At 32.0% G+C, this 15,217-nt stretch overlaps 1 protein-coding gene across 1 annotated transcript; it reads right to left on the bottom strand.

The window, feature by feature from the left end:
• Positions 1–370: 370 nt before the first annotated feature.
• Positions 371–5,201, bottom strand: LOC118041046 (probable beta-D-xylosidase 2). Its single transcript, XM_035048145.2, has 7 exons — positions 4,743–5,201; positions 3,753–4,031; positions 2,566–2,735; positions 2,337–2,434; positions 1,793–2,143; positions 1,291–1,704; positions 371–1,202 (listed from the first exon to the last, which is right to left on the bottom strand). Exons 1-7 carry the CDS (start codon positions 5,136–5,138, stop codon positions 598–600), a joined length of 2,313 nt encoding a protein of 770 aa, XP_034904036.1. The 5' UTR covers positions 5,139–5,201; the 3' UTR covers positions 371–597.
• Between the last annotated feature and the right edge of the window lie 10,016 nt (positions 5,202–15,217).

The following is a 15,217-nucleotide window of genomic DNA, read 5'->3' as shown; positions in this document are numbered from 1 at the left end:
CATGAGGCCCAAGGAGCCACCTGATTCATAAATAGAAAAGTCCACGAGGCCGGAGGCCCAACACAATTACTCCATACTACTATTTATTATCAAAATATCATTTTTATAATCTAAATCCGTAAATGGTGTTTTTCTAAGTTTTGATTTAATTTTTTTTTATTTTTTTGAATTATTTTAATGTGATTATATAAAAAATTAATTTTAAAAATAAATAAATATTATTTTGATACATTACTAAATAAAAAATTACTTGAAAAACAATCATTATTATATTCTCAAACACCTCTAAACCTAACATATAAATTAACAGTAACCAAAAAAATGACAAAATATGAGAGCATGTCCTCTTTTCTTTACAACTCTCAACCATAAAAAAACCAATATTATCTGTGTCATTCATTGAAATAAATAATAATAAAAAAGACATGTTATGTTTCCACACCTTCATTTCTTTTAGAAAAATCCCACTACAGTTGTCCCTCAATATGGACCGTCATCAATGGATAACAATAATGTATAAAATATTGCCATAAGCCTGCGATTTTCATGCAGAAGAATATGCCACGCACTATTACATAATTACTAGAACAAGACATTTTAAGACTTGACCACCCCTAGAATTGAGGCTTGAAGTGACACCGAGTGCTTAACTTCACCAATATGAAGACTATGTTCTCCCATTGGAATTCTTCGAATTCCAGATCCGTCGACAACACTCAATGATTTGCAAACATGAATGTTAATTCCCACTCTTTGTTGTGTCCCTGCTGCAACATGCACTTTTTCGAAGGCCACTAACTGTTTGTGAGGAGCCCAATGTCTTGCTGGTGGTCTAGAGTAAACTAGCAATGTATGAGTCCCATCCATGGAGCCAACATTTTTCACATCTACTTGCATTCCTAAAGAGAGTCCATTACATCTGGCATGTGTAACTCTGATTGCCTTTCCTGAAATGGTTGCATTCCCGGAGCCATGGCGGTGGCCGTCTAGGGGTACCGAAACAATCGTCGGTGCACTTGCTATGGTATGAACAAAATTTGTGTAGCTTATTCCGTGACCAAATGGGTACACCACTTTACCTTTGTAGAATCTATAGGTTCTTCCAGGATAGCCTTTTGATTTGCTTGATCGCATGGCCATGTTTGTCATTGGCAGATTTGTGATATAATCTTGTGGGTACCATGTCATAGGAAGCTTGCCCCCTGAAAAAAAAATAAAAAAATTTCCCTTTTACATTCATGATGAAATGAACCCAATATGAAATCCGCAGGAGTTCTACTAAAAGCAAACCTGGGTTTGTAATTCCAAACAATACATCAGAAATGGCTGCTCCTCCAGCCTGACCTGGATAGCCAGTCCATACGATGCTCCCAATTTTTGGATCATTCTCAGCGAAAGACACATCAATAGGCCCACCAGACATTAAGACTAATATAGTTGGGCCCTTCGAGGCTGCGGCGACCTTAGATACGAGCTCTTGCTGGCGTCCAGGTAGAAGAAGCCCAGTCCTATCTCTGAATTCTGCCTCAATAGACTGGTCTAGGCCCATTACTAGAATTGTTGCATCCGCTTGACGAGCTGCGTCAATTGCTTCGCTGAATTGCTGGTCACTAACACAGGCAACATCGGCACAACCTTGCCGGTGAATTGTCTGGGCATATCTCTGTATCCCTTGTAGGGGTGTTGTGTATCCACACGCCACACCTGGTCATCCACCATGAGTAAAATTATTAATTATCAATGCATGTAGATGGTCTAAATAATTCTCTCAACCAAGCTAAGTAACATTTACCAGCATAATTGCCAATCATAGTAGTAGTGACATTCGAATTAGGGCCAACGATGGCAACAGAGAGATGCCGGTGAGTAGATAAAGGCAATGAAGGACCATGATTCTTGAGAAGAACAATGCCTTGTCTGGCCGCTTCAAGGGCAAGCTCTTGGTGAGCTGGGGTGCACACATCGTTTGGACCTAGGTTCCCATATAGCTGTGATGATGGCTCACCATCGAACATCCCTAGCCTCATCTGGACAGTTAGTGTATTAAGCAATGCATTATTTATTTCAGCTTCATTCAGCAAGCCTTTTTTTACAGCATCCTCCGTGTGTTGACCCAGGAATGGTCCACAGTCTAAATCTAAACCTGCAAAATATATATTAACATTGACTTGTTACTATAGTTTTTTTCATCAGAACACTAATGTTTACACATTACTACTAATTAATCTAAGCCAGAGCTTAATCAGTAAGTTCAACATATTTTCTTTGACAAAAGGTTTTTTTTTTAAATTTCCATGTTCATTTTGGACTCGAGTAACAAAACTAAGGCTACTTGCCTGCTTTAATAGCATCCGAGGCTGCTTCTTCCGGGGTTGAAGTATAATGTTGTTGCCCATAATAAACTCCAACAGAGTCACAGTCTGAAACAATGTACCTGTGTGTGGTAATTGCAGATAGATTACAAGAGTTAATTGTATATTACATGATCATGTAATTAAAGTCATCAACATATACGTGTGTGTGTGTGTGTGTATAAACAGCAAGGCATTTTGAATTTGATCATACCCATCAAGTCTCCACTGACCACGTATAGTTTTCTTTAGCAGATTGGGGTCAGCACACGTGGGGATTCCATTCACCTGATTGTAAGAGCACATAACACTTGCCACTTTGCCTTCTTTTACACACATCCGGAATGGCACATCAAATGTATCCACCATGTCCTGCTTGCTTACCTGATAATTAACACCACCCCACGTGAGATGAAGAAAGGTAGCATATAGCACGTGATCAGCAGTGAGAATTACTGGTGGTATTTTTTTCCGTACCGTGTATGATTAATGATCTATTAAGTACTGTGATAAAATATGGATGAAACTATATTTTAGCTAATTAATACACATTATACTAATTTTTTTTCTTAAAACTTTAGTTATGAAAAAACTATATATTTTTTTATTTTAAATTTATTTTTTTAAATCATAAGCTCAAAAACTTAAACAATATCAAACATGTTGGAGACCAAAGCAATGATCACGATGACAAATAAACAAAGACAAACTGAAAAGTAGGCATAACTTCTCTCCTCTGCCTTTGCTCGACTTCTTCAATGTTGTCTTAAGCAAAGAGAATAACTTTAGGAAAAAGTACAGAATACTTAACATCGGGATGAGCAATTACCATAGGGTCTGGATTTGCAGCCTTGCAGCTCGTGCTGGCCAATTTGGTTCAAATATATTTAATACACGAAACTATTTAATTATTCAAGTGTGTAAAATAAAATTAAAACTAAAACTTCACCTTCCGTCTCCAAGGGATGATCAACGTTGTAAATTATACAATCTCAAGATTATATATTATCTCAACATTGTAAAAACCCTAAGCTAAAACTAATTTATTCTTCAATAAATTAGCAAAATCAACAAGTTGATCATCCCCCGGTGATGATACCACCCTCCTATCCCAAAATATGCAGAGGTAGACAGCCAGACCAGGCTGATCCTCACCTCTCCATGATTGCTACCGACTGTTACAGTAAATCAATGTCTTACCCAATACTTCGGTGGTATTTCTTACTTCTTCTTTTAATAATAAATAATAAATAAACAAACATTTTTTTTTAAAACACAGTACAACCGTGAAAAAAATCGATGCCTTTAAAGTCAAGAAAATGGATGAACAATCATATCGCGTGTAAAGACTCATGATGCATAGCAGCAGCAAAGTAGAGATCAAACATTAATTTGCTGTACCTTGGCGTTGAAGTGGAACCGATCAACCCCGTTCCAGTTATCGAGGTCGTAAGCCGTGAAGTGCTTACAACAAGCAGCGACCTTTAGCCGGATACCGTCACTTCCCTGTAAACCTCTAACGTAGCTGGCAGCATATTTACCAACTACAACCGGATCTTCACCGGGAGTCTCCTGTCCACGACCCCACCTCGGGTCTCTGAATATGTTCACGTTTGGACTCCAATAGGTGAGCCCAGCTACCCCTCCATTGAACATTGCTCTTGCTTCATCAGACACAACCTGCACGGCAAACGGGTTTGTTTTTATATTTTATAAAATTTATACAGTACTATATTGGCTGTGTTTTGTTCTTAAAAAAAAAAGGGGGCAACTTGCCTGACATTATACGCATTTGGTAAAGAATGAATCCACAAATTAAGATAATTAAAATTAATAATTTTTTGTTACTACTTTTTTAAAAGACAGTAATATTAAATATCTTTGTTTTTGTTCGATAAAAAAAAAGAAAGAGAAAAAGAAAAAAAAGTATCTTTCTTTTTGTTGATCTTTAATGCGGCACAGTAGCCATTGACGAGATGCGATAAAGGTAGGTGGCTACATCGTTGAATTTTGTGGAGAGTTTTTATGTTTTTTTCAACTAACACACACACTCGAGAGAGACACACATAAAAGCAGTTTACATTGGTTCATGTAAGAGGCGTCCCTGCATTATTTGTATGGGCTCCCGAGCAAATTGTATAACAGAGCTGACACATGATCAAATGCATAGTTGCAAATCTTGGTGAGGTTTGCATGCTAGAAGGGCTGCCTTTCCATATGGAACAAAAATGACTGTTCTATTCAGCTAACATGTAAAAGGTATTAAAAAAGAAACAGCAGGTTCTCTATGGATAGAATTCCTGTTATGGTTTTAATTTTCCGTCTTGCTTTGACATATATATATATAGTCTAATTAATGATTTAATAACATCAAGGTTAAAAAAATCTCACCCGTCCAATAGCCTCCCACAAAGTTGCATTGAAAGAAGCAGCGGTAGTGATGACTTGAGGGAAGCTAGTGGCCACAGGGAAGGCTCCACCAAACTTGGTCCCTGGACCCACATTGGAGACTCCATGAAGAGCCTCGGACCACCACTCATACCCTTTAATCCCCAGCCGTGGAACTGCCGCAGCATTGTTCACTAGCAGCCCAACCTTCTCCTGCAATGTCATTCTTCCAATAAGGTCATTAACTCTCGTTTGTATTGGCAACTTCACCTGGCAAAACGGCAAATCTCTATTAGTTCCATCTTTTGGGTCGCAAGCAAAAGGGTCGAGGGCTTTGCTGGTTTGCAAAGAAACACCCAAGAAAAGAACCGAGAGAGTAATTATGAAGGATGTGGGCATGGCGGTGCAATCCACTTCGGAGAGATATGGAGACGTTTATCAATGGGGATGGAGAGCAAGGGAAGTGAATGTGTAGAGTATTTATAGATGAGGTGAATTACAAGCTCTGATAGGAATGGGAGTGATGACGTAGGAGAACAGCTTCGACGATAAGAGTACCATACTGTTCTTTTAACTGTTTAAAGAATAAGTGAGGCTTTTTTAATTTATTTATCTTTTTTTGTGGTGGGCCGGACAGTATAAGGTGGTTGCAAACACGAATCATAAGTGAATTTACCTGCCATTTTGAAGCTTGGAGTGGGGGACTTTGTGTAATATTACACGTGGCTTGTTTGTATTGGTGGTTTGGAATCCATGAATTTTAGGTCCAAAATACGGGCATCATTAATATGAGCTGATCAGGTGGGAGTTGGATCATCGAATTGACGTTTAATGGTGTACATGGGAGTGCGGTCTAATTATGTCTATATATATAAATTAAAATGTTTAATGTTTTTAAATTATTTTGAATTTCTAATATTAAAAATAAAATTTTAAAAATAAAAAAAATTATTATAATATATTTTTAAATAAAAATTATTTTAAAAAGTATTATCCCGCGATACTCCAATAAGCCACCAATGATATTTCTTCAAATTTGTCATCCCATGGTTTGCAAGCACAAATCTTCGGGGAGAGAATTAGGGGTGTGTTCGGTTTCAAGTGTTTTTATAAGGATTTCCAAAGCATTTACAAGTTGAGAATACATGAAATGGATTTGGTTTTTTAATGTTTTCAGGTATTTTTATATGAAAATGTCAAAATCATAGGAAAAGATTCGAAAGAATCAAATTGATATTTCTTGAGCAGAAATCACCTTTGCAAAGACTACATAAACGCACTCACAGTCTTGACTTCTAGAGCAGGGCAATTAATAATCATAGGGCTGTCACGATGTTCAACTTGGTCGGTCAGTTGCAGGTTGCAGGTTGCAGGTTGCAGGTTGCGGGCAGCTCTAGCTTCGCTTGTAAGAGAGGTCAGATTAACTCAGGAGCTAATTTTACGGTGAAACTCAAATTATTGCTTTGCCAGATTGGAATAAAAAGCATTACATTTAAATGCTGAGAGTAGCTCTAAATTTATTTTTTTAAAATTTTGGATTTAAGTTTCATAAATATTTAAAGTTTTACATGATTATTAATTTTAAAAATCTATAAAATTAATTAAAATATATTTTAACTAGCCTAAATATTAACATTAATATAAAAAAATACATTACACTTTCTTTATTTCTTGGATACGAAATAATTTAAATTATTCCCTTTTAAACCAACTGATCACATAAGAACTAAAGCAACTTTTTCATCCAACAAACCTAAAACTAATTAAATATGAAACTTAAAATTATTATACATATTGTTTTCATGAAAAAATCACATAATTATAAATTTTATCAATTTCTTATAGTAGTGGTGACAAAATTATAAATTTTTTAATAAAAATAATTTTTTTTTATAATTTTTTTATATTTGAGATTTTTATCATTTTATACCTAGTTTATTTATCACTTTTTTTATCTTTATTTTTTGTAACTTTTTTTAGTTCTTCCTTTTTTTCTTTAAATTTTGTTTTGGAAAAAAATATTATTTTTTATTTCTTACACTTTAAATATTTATCATTCTCTTTATTCTTTTGTAATTTATTTTTTTTCTTTACACTATTTTTTTTTAAAAAATTATTATACAAAGATTAAAAAAATGGTGTTGAACGGTAACAATTGCAACATTGTTCCATTTTTTAGCTACGTTAAAAAATTAGCTTGAGATCTTTCATATTTCATGAACGCATATGATTTTTATTATATATTATTATATGTAAGCATTGATTTTTTGATTCACGGTTATATTTTTTACTTGATATAAAAAAAAACTCGTTAATAATACCTGCACATTAATTCTTTTAAGTTAAAAAGAAAATTATTCGACCTGCAGCGAGACAAGTTGAATATATATGTTAACACTTTATTTTTTGTATTTATTAAAACAAATATATTTTATATATATTTAATTAAATACATACAAAGATCTTTTGATTTATATTTAAATTTTAAAAAACATACATTTCAAAGGCTTGCATTTTTTTTTTTTTTGCCAAGAAAATTATCCCACCCAAGACTAGTTCTATGTATTCAGCTAGCTTGCACCAAGGAAAATCTCTTTTCAACTAATTAAGTGACGATGGGATATTCAACTGAGATAAGAGCTTGGAAATCTTAGAAAATCCAAGCACAGATTTCCATAGCTGATTTTTTAAACCATCATCCACTGAGAATCTATTTCACGTTTGAGCAGTGCCTTGACAATACTGCATTATTTTATTTATAAATCTCAAATCATCAATCTGATTTTTCAATTTTCTCCATGAAAGCAACCGATAGGTTCGTTTGGGCGGTTGGGGTTATCGACAAAGGTATCTAGAAAACGACTTCGTTTAAAAAATGTTATCTTTAATAGAGCACCATGCTTTTTTGGAGTTTGCAAGAACACTGTGGATTGGGTGGTTATGTAAATAAATAAATAAAAAGGGGGCAGTGCCCATTTCTTTGTGGTCTGTTTCTGTTATTGCATTATTGGGAATGCTGAATACGGCAAACAATATTTAGGCTGTGTAGCACTTGGGGTCTTGTCCTGGCGGTTGAAGGAACTTGTTTCTTTCCTCTGTATCTTGGGTTCAAACCTCACCGTGTACGTCTGTCACTCCCGCGGTACCTTACATGATCATTGAGTTTGCAGGATGTTCAGTGAGCCGTGAGATTAGTCGTGGTGCGCGCAAACTGGCCCGAACACCCATGTAAATAAAAAATATATATATACACACACATACACACACACACACATAAATAAAGGATAAAAACAGCCTAAAATTAACAGTTTTTTCACAGTATAAAATTGCTAAATATGCATTTTTTTAGATATTAGGGTGGAATTGACGATTTTGGGTTTGTTTTTCGCCTCTGTTTTGCATATTTAATGAAATGCATGCGTAAATTATTTTACAATTCATATTGTGTTGATCGACCAAAACATGCAATGGTTTTGGAAAGCCTGTTCCTGGTTCAATGGCTTCTTCTTCTTTTTTATAAAGAGAGTATATAGCATGAGTGAACAAATAGAGATTGAATGAAGGGAGACATTGAAAATGTTAAATAACGTTGAGAATCAAACTGATTACCAAAGCTAATAAGATGTAACATTGTAAAAAGGTTAATAGGTATAATAGATATTTGTAGTTTATCCTTAAAATATTATCAAATTTTTTTTTTGTAATTTGTTAAAGTTTAAGTTTTATTGAATCCCTATTAATATGAGACTCCGTATTTTAAGGACTTTATAATTTGATCCAATAAAATATTTTTATTTGATGAAGTGAAGTTTAACAAGAAATAAAACTAAGATAAAGAAGCTGATGCTAATAAATAGAGGTTGGTTGACGTGGACTAGTTGGGTGGCTTAGATTTGCGAGGCTGTAGGAATTGATAAAATAAGAGAGAGAGAGGGTTGTTGTGATTTTATTTGAATGAAAAGAGAAGAGGGATTTTCGAGTTTTAATTTTTATTAAAATCACTAATGATAATTCCGTCGATAATTTGACAAATAAAAAATAATAATAAAATTACTGATATTTTTTTTATTCTATCAATATTTATATAAAAAATTATGAATGGAAATTTTCTATCACAATTTTTATTGGTAAACAACGATAAAATATAATAAAAATAAAGATGCAAAATAATATATCCTGACAAGAAAATAATAAAACAAGCTTAAAAAAGACTTAGTGTAAGCTAACACTCTTTGCACAAGAGAAAGTGTAGCACAAAAAGAAAATCAAACATGAAAAGAGAAAAGAGAGATTTTCCTAAAGAGAAGATGGATAATTAATGACTAAAGAGCGAGCCATGGTGAAGAATGTGACAGCAACTACTAGACAAAAAAAACGGCTTAGATTAGCCATGTTTAAGCTATAACGAGATGAAAATGAGATGATAGATTTTTCACACAGTTGCTTTAGAAATCTTTAATCATGTCTTAAGCTCATTAATGTCATTTCTGTAATCTTCCTTTCTTAAGCAGTTGTGTGAAAGATCTATCATTTCCATCAATGGACAATGATTAAAGTGATGACAATGAGATGTCATTACCTAGCTATAATCATAAAGTTGCTAATTAAGACGAAGATGTAAGAGAAATCTTACCAAGATAAAAATAGAAGATCTAGAAAATTACGGCAATAATGTGACGATAAAAATAAAAAAAAAAAAAAGATTTTGAAAAATATGATTATAAACAAGAGATGATAAAATGATCCTCCAACATATTTCAAATTTCAAGAATTTTAAGACTTCGAAAATTAAAATTAAAGGGAGTGTCGAAATTAATTTTAAAGTTAACAGTGCTTTTTTAGTTCTTCAGCATCCTTTTAGTATCATTTTATATGTTAAGTATTATAAGTCTAAATACAAGTCCACTGGGATTTTCTCTCTAATATTGTATGAAAGAGATTTATTTCCACCATGCTTCCCCTCCTTCTCCCCTTGTTATTTCTAGCACGCAATGTAGCCTCTGTTCTCAGATTATTTCACATTCCCTGTTCCAACTGCACTAACTACATCCAGTCATTCATAATCTCATTTCTTTTCCTTTTTTCTTTTTAAATTCCATATGACTTATAAGAAGGACGAGGGTAATCAAGGAAAAACCAGCAAAAATGACGTAAAACTTCATAAAGCAGCTCATCAATCTGTAGAACTATTTCCTCGAGAACAACTCGATGATATATATGAGCTATCTAAATTACGGAAGGAGCATGATTCAGTCACAATTATTATTATTATTATTATATTAATGCTAATTAATTATGACGGGGATGGATTTGCTACCCAGCTCAGAACCCACCAAGTACAGCGCATCATCAGGTGGACCTTTCTTGGAGACATCTTCATCCAAAACGTCCAAGTTTTTCATCGTTTCTCTTTAAAACCAACCTACAAGAGTAATAAAGAGGTTGAGAAAAACTCCAGAATGATGCGTGCCTGCTTGTTTTATATGATCCAACGTGGCGCTTACGATCGAAGTCGTCTGTCTAGAGGTTGAGAAAAACTCTCAGATTTTTACACATGCTACAGTTACCTGGCAGGCAGGATTGTTTCTGATATCAAGAAATAAGTTAATAAAAACAAAATATTTGAATATGTTTTTAAATAAAAACCCTTTGAACTCGCCCACAGCTGGAGAAAGAGGGAGGGAGGCAACGGTGGTTAGGACGATGATGAGGTGCCGGGGCAATAACAAAGCCAAGCTGTACCAGAGGATGTACCAAACGGAATCATTAAAGGCGTTGGAAAACACTCCATGGAAGTTGAGAAAGAAGGAAGGTGCTTTATTTGTAGTAACATGAACGTGGGGTCTAAATATATAGATGATAGATAAGCGGTTATATCACCATCAAATCACAATCATATTTCATTTATCTTTTCATTGACACCAGAGAGTAATTCTATTGCTTTATATTTATCCATTTGGTCGTTGCCCCGAATTTTAGTTTTATCCATCCAAATAAAGTAAGGGAAATCGTTCTCGGAAAAAAAAAAAAAAAAAACTAAAATAGATGAATGATGACATAAATAGATTCTATTATGATTTAGTTATAAGAGTGTAATTCAATAACTATTTATCTTAATTTAATAGTTTGATTTGATTTAATTTCATGAATTATAATGCTTTTAATTTGAGATTAATAGCAAATTACCAAAATATTCTCGTGTACTATTTTTTTCATAATAAAATAAACAAAAATAAAAAGAGGACAAGAAAGTGCTTCATCTTGTGGGTTATAGGTTCAAACTTTTTTTTTTTTTTAAATACTTTTAAAAAAATTGATTTTTTTTATTTCAAATTAATATTTTTTTTATATTTTCAAATTATTTTGATATGTTTCTGTTAAAAAAAATTAAAAAAACTCTATTTTGATATATTTTTAAATAAAAAATACTTTAAAATCACTAGAAAGAAGTCCATGTCACTGTTAAGGGTTGACTTTTTCAAATCCCTTCAATCCAAATTTAAAATTATAAAACTAATTGTTGTCTAAGCATGAATTGGAATAGAATGAGGTCGAAATGTGTTTTGCGAATAAAAATGATTTCAAGGCTTTTTCTTTGAGAAAGAGGTGCAAAACAATGAGTTTATAAGTTGCTGGCAAACTCTAACAATAAATCTGATGATAAAATATATTTATCCACTTGCTGAATTCATCAATATTAGAGAAATTTATTTCTTTAAATCATGTGAAAAAATAATTTAATTTCAATACAAAAATCATGTGAAAAACTTTAAATTTATCAATACAAAACTTTACATCCTTAAAATCATGTGAAAAAATAATTTAATTTCAATTTATACATAAATTAGTTTTACGTGTCCTTGACCTTGAAGAAAATAAATAAACGAGAAGAAATGGTCGGCAAAGAGGCCCGATTTTCGGAGACGGTTCGGCGATCAGTGGACAACCAGGCACGTTGGCTATGGCTTAAACTGAAATGCTAGGGAGTCCAGCCCGGTATGAAATGGGCCAAGACTGAACTAAGAGTGTGGAGCCAGTGGCCGAAACAGCTTCCGCGAAAGACCATCGAGGACCTAACTGTAGTTGGAAATGGAAACGGAACACACCGCCTTATCAAGGAGATTTAATGCTCTATTTTTTCTTCGGTTAAGAAAGAAATTTCATACGAGTTTCTTCTTTCATAAAAAAAAAAATATATTTTTTATGAGTTGATCATAGCAAAACCCTTACAAGTATCCGAATTAAGTTAATGAGGGGTAATTATTTTCAATTTGATTTGGTTTTTATAAAAAAAAATAACCAAACCAAATTTTCTTTAAAAAAAACCAAAACAGATTCAAACCGACTGGTTTCGGTTCGGTTTGGTTTTTTTAAAAAAAAACAGGTCAAACTGGTTTCGCTCAGTTTTTTTGGTTTGACTCGGTTTTTTTATGGTTTGGATTCGGTTCAGTTTTTTCGGTTCTAGGCTTATAAAAATAAACCGAACCGATCGGTTTTTTTAAAATTTTAATCAGTTTTTTTTCACGATTCAATTTTTTTAATTACTTTTTTTTTAATTTAATTGATTTTTAGTTTTTTACTCACCTTTAAGTTCATCTAGCATTTTCTTGTCTATTATGGATGCTTGCTATTTGCTAACGCGGATGTTTATAATAATATATAACAAACACTACTTATCCTTTATTTTTATTATATATATATATATATATATATATATATTAATATATTGGAAATCAAATCACATGTAAATTTAAATTCAATAAATAACATATTATAATTTTTATATTTGAAATAAAATACCAAACTATATCATTGAATTCAATTATATTTTTAGAATACATCTAAAAAAACTGAATTAAAAATATTAATTATTTTACTTTTAATTCGAAAATAAATTTGGTACAGAAACAATAACACAGCAGCTATTTATAGATTATTTTGTGGACTCGGAAAAGTGAAAGGGCTTTGACAAATAAAGCAATGGGCCTAACATGAAGTTCCTAAAGCAAGTATAATTAATTGCATAAATATTTCACATCAATGAAAATCCAAGATTTCAAGCAAACCCAAAGGAGTAGAGCATGCAGATTTCAAGCAAACCAATTGTTACATTATATTTGTGCATCTCGGGGCTAAATTGTGCAGTACAGCATTTGCAGGCTAAAAATCACATCACGAGCATTGATAACTTTGAGGAGGTGGGGTTGGAAAAACGAAAGAGGCGGCAGAGAGTTTCTTTCTTTCTTTCCTTTTTAAGAAATAAGGTTTGTGTTGTTGAGGGAATTTTTAAAATATTATTTTTAATGTTATTTCAAAGAGAATTACTGAGGCAAATTAAAGGGTTTCCATCTTATTTGCTTTTGGTTATTTTTTTTAGTAAATAAATTCTATTCAGAATTCAAATCAATACTTTTAAAAGAATTCTATACTAAAAAACTGATTTAATTATTGAAATTAAATTCAATTTTAAATATTCCAAACAATTTGTTATGTTGTAGGCTGTAACTTTACATGATGGAAGCACATAGTTACGCTCTCATGTATTCAATTCCCTTCCCTTTTCTTTTTTATCAACCATATTGTATTCAGTTCTATTGCACGCATGCCCGTGCCATATTTTATAAACCCTTGAGGCCGTGACTTCTAGGTGGCATGCCATGGACTTACGTTATCACAATATAAAACTAAAAGGGTTTAGCGGTTTATACAAATTTAAAATACAATGGATTGTTACAACTGATGAGTTTTTTTAAGATTTATTAATCATTATTATAATAATTGTAAGCATAAACAGTCTTTTACTATTCTTAAAAATAAATTAAAATAATTAAATTATCCTTCAAAGTAAAATTTTTAATGTTGTCATTCAAGGGCTTTTTTTTTTCATCAAGGTTTTTTTAGTAATAGTCAAGTTGATTGAGGGGCAATTTTGTATTTTAACAAATATAAAATATAATTAAAAAGCTAAAAGTGGTTAGCAGATACAACAACACACGTGCCAGCATGTAAACAACCTTTACTGTCTTTGGATGGTGCGTGAGGCGCCTTTTAACGACCAAACATCAGCTTTGACAAAGGTATTGGGAGCGGCACACCGAGCTCTTCCAAGTGGTGGAGAGTGTGTTGTTAAATGATCAATGATGTAATTATGATAGACTATTTATCTTATTGTTTCTCTTTTCTCTTTCCTCATCTCATGTTTCGTGTTTGTCCTTTCAAAAATCAAACGTGTCTTGTTAGTATTTATATCAATTTTGATTTCATTTTTTTTACTATTATTTGTTTTGCTTTTAATTTTTTTTAAATTGATTTTATTTTTCAATTTTGTCCCTTAACATTTGATTTCTTTTAACTTTTATATCCAATTTGGTTTTCATTCTTTTGATTGATATTTTTTTTAATCTTTTCTTAATGTATTTTATTTTTCAATTTCATCTCTCATTATTTTATTTCATTTAGTTTTTATACCAAATTTGGTCATTATTTTTTTATTGTTATTTTTTTAAATTCTTTTATTAATTGATTTGTTTTTGTTTCATCCCTTGATATTTGGATGATTGGCAATTTTTCCTTGTTTTTATTCTATAAGATAATCTTGGTCTCCTGATTCGAGTCATGAATTTCAAAGATTAGCTCAATTTGATTTCAATCATTTTTTCATATCTTTTTTTAAATTGATTTTTTTCAATTTCATTATTGACATTAGGATATTGGACCTTAAGATTTATTATTTTTTTCACTTTTCTTTTTATAGGGTTATCCTGATCTTATATTTTGGGTATCGAGTTAATTGAGTTAACCGAGATTGACTCGATTTGTTTATGATTTTTTTTTTCCAATTTCACATTTTATTATTTAATTTGCTTGAGAATTGACCTTTATGAATTTATTCAATATCTTTTGTATGAGATTATCATGGTGTCAAGACCGGTCCATGAATGTTGTATGTTGACTCGAGTTAGGATTGTTTGCTCTTTTTAAAAAAAAAATATTTTTTTTAGTTCATCATTCATCCTTTAATTTGTTGTTAATTGAGTTTCATATATTTTTATATTTTTATTTATAAAGTTATTTTTTTATCATTTAATTTTTACTTTATTATCAAATAAGATTATGGAGATATTTTAAATATATTTAAAAATATCCTTTCATAGTACTAACAATAAATTATTTTTTTAATCATTGCAATTTTTTTTATATAATTATATTATTAAATTAACATATCTTATTAAATTCTTTCGAGCGAATAATTCGGTTAAAGATTGTTCTTACTCATTCAGAAACACTATCATTACGTGGACATTTCTTTTTTACTTGATCTAAAACGTAGCACTGTATACATATTTAGTAACATCATCTAAATTCAAAGACATTGGTTAATGTAGTTATAGTTGAACCGTTCCCTTGACTTCCTCTACCCGTTTGGTACAAAAACTTTAACGTGACCCCACAGACAAGTCGACGTCTAATGAAATCCA

This window comes from Populus alba, chromosome 14 (genome assembly GCF_005239225.2).
Source record: "Populus alba chromosome 14, ASM523922v2, whole genome shotgun sequence".
In the NCBI taxonomy this organism is placed as follows: domain Eukaryota; kingdom Viridiplantae; phylum Streptophyta; class Magnoliopsida; order Malpighiales; family Salicaceae; genus Populus; species Populus alba.
The sequence above is the reverse complement of the archived record's forward strand: the minus strand, read 5'-3'. Positions and strand labels throughout refer to the sequence as shown.

What these genes read in the sequence shown, in the direction of transcription:
- LOC118041046 (XM_035048145.2), bottom strand. Translation starts at nt 5,138, where the DNA reads ATGCCCACATCCTTCATAATTACTCTCTCGGTTCTTTTCTTGGGTGTT. An exon ending in TGTGGGAGGCTATTGGACGG is followed by an intron (nt 4,032 to 4,742) that starts GTGAGATTTTTT and finishes TTTGCCGTGCAG; the next exon opens with GTTGTGTCTGATGAAGCAAG. An exon ending in GTTTGGAATTACAAACCCAG is followed by an intron (nt 1,203 to 1,290) that starts GTTTGCTTTTAG and finishes TTTTTTTTTCAG; the next exon opens with GGGGCAAGCTTCCTATGACA.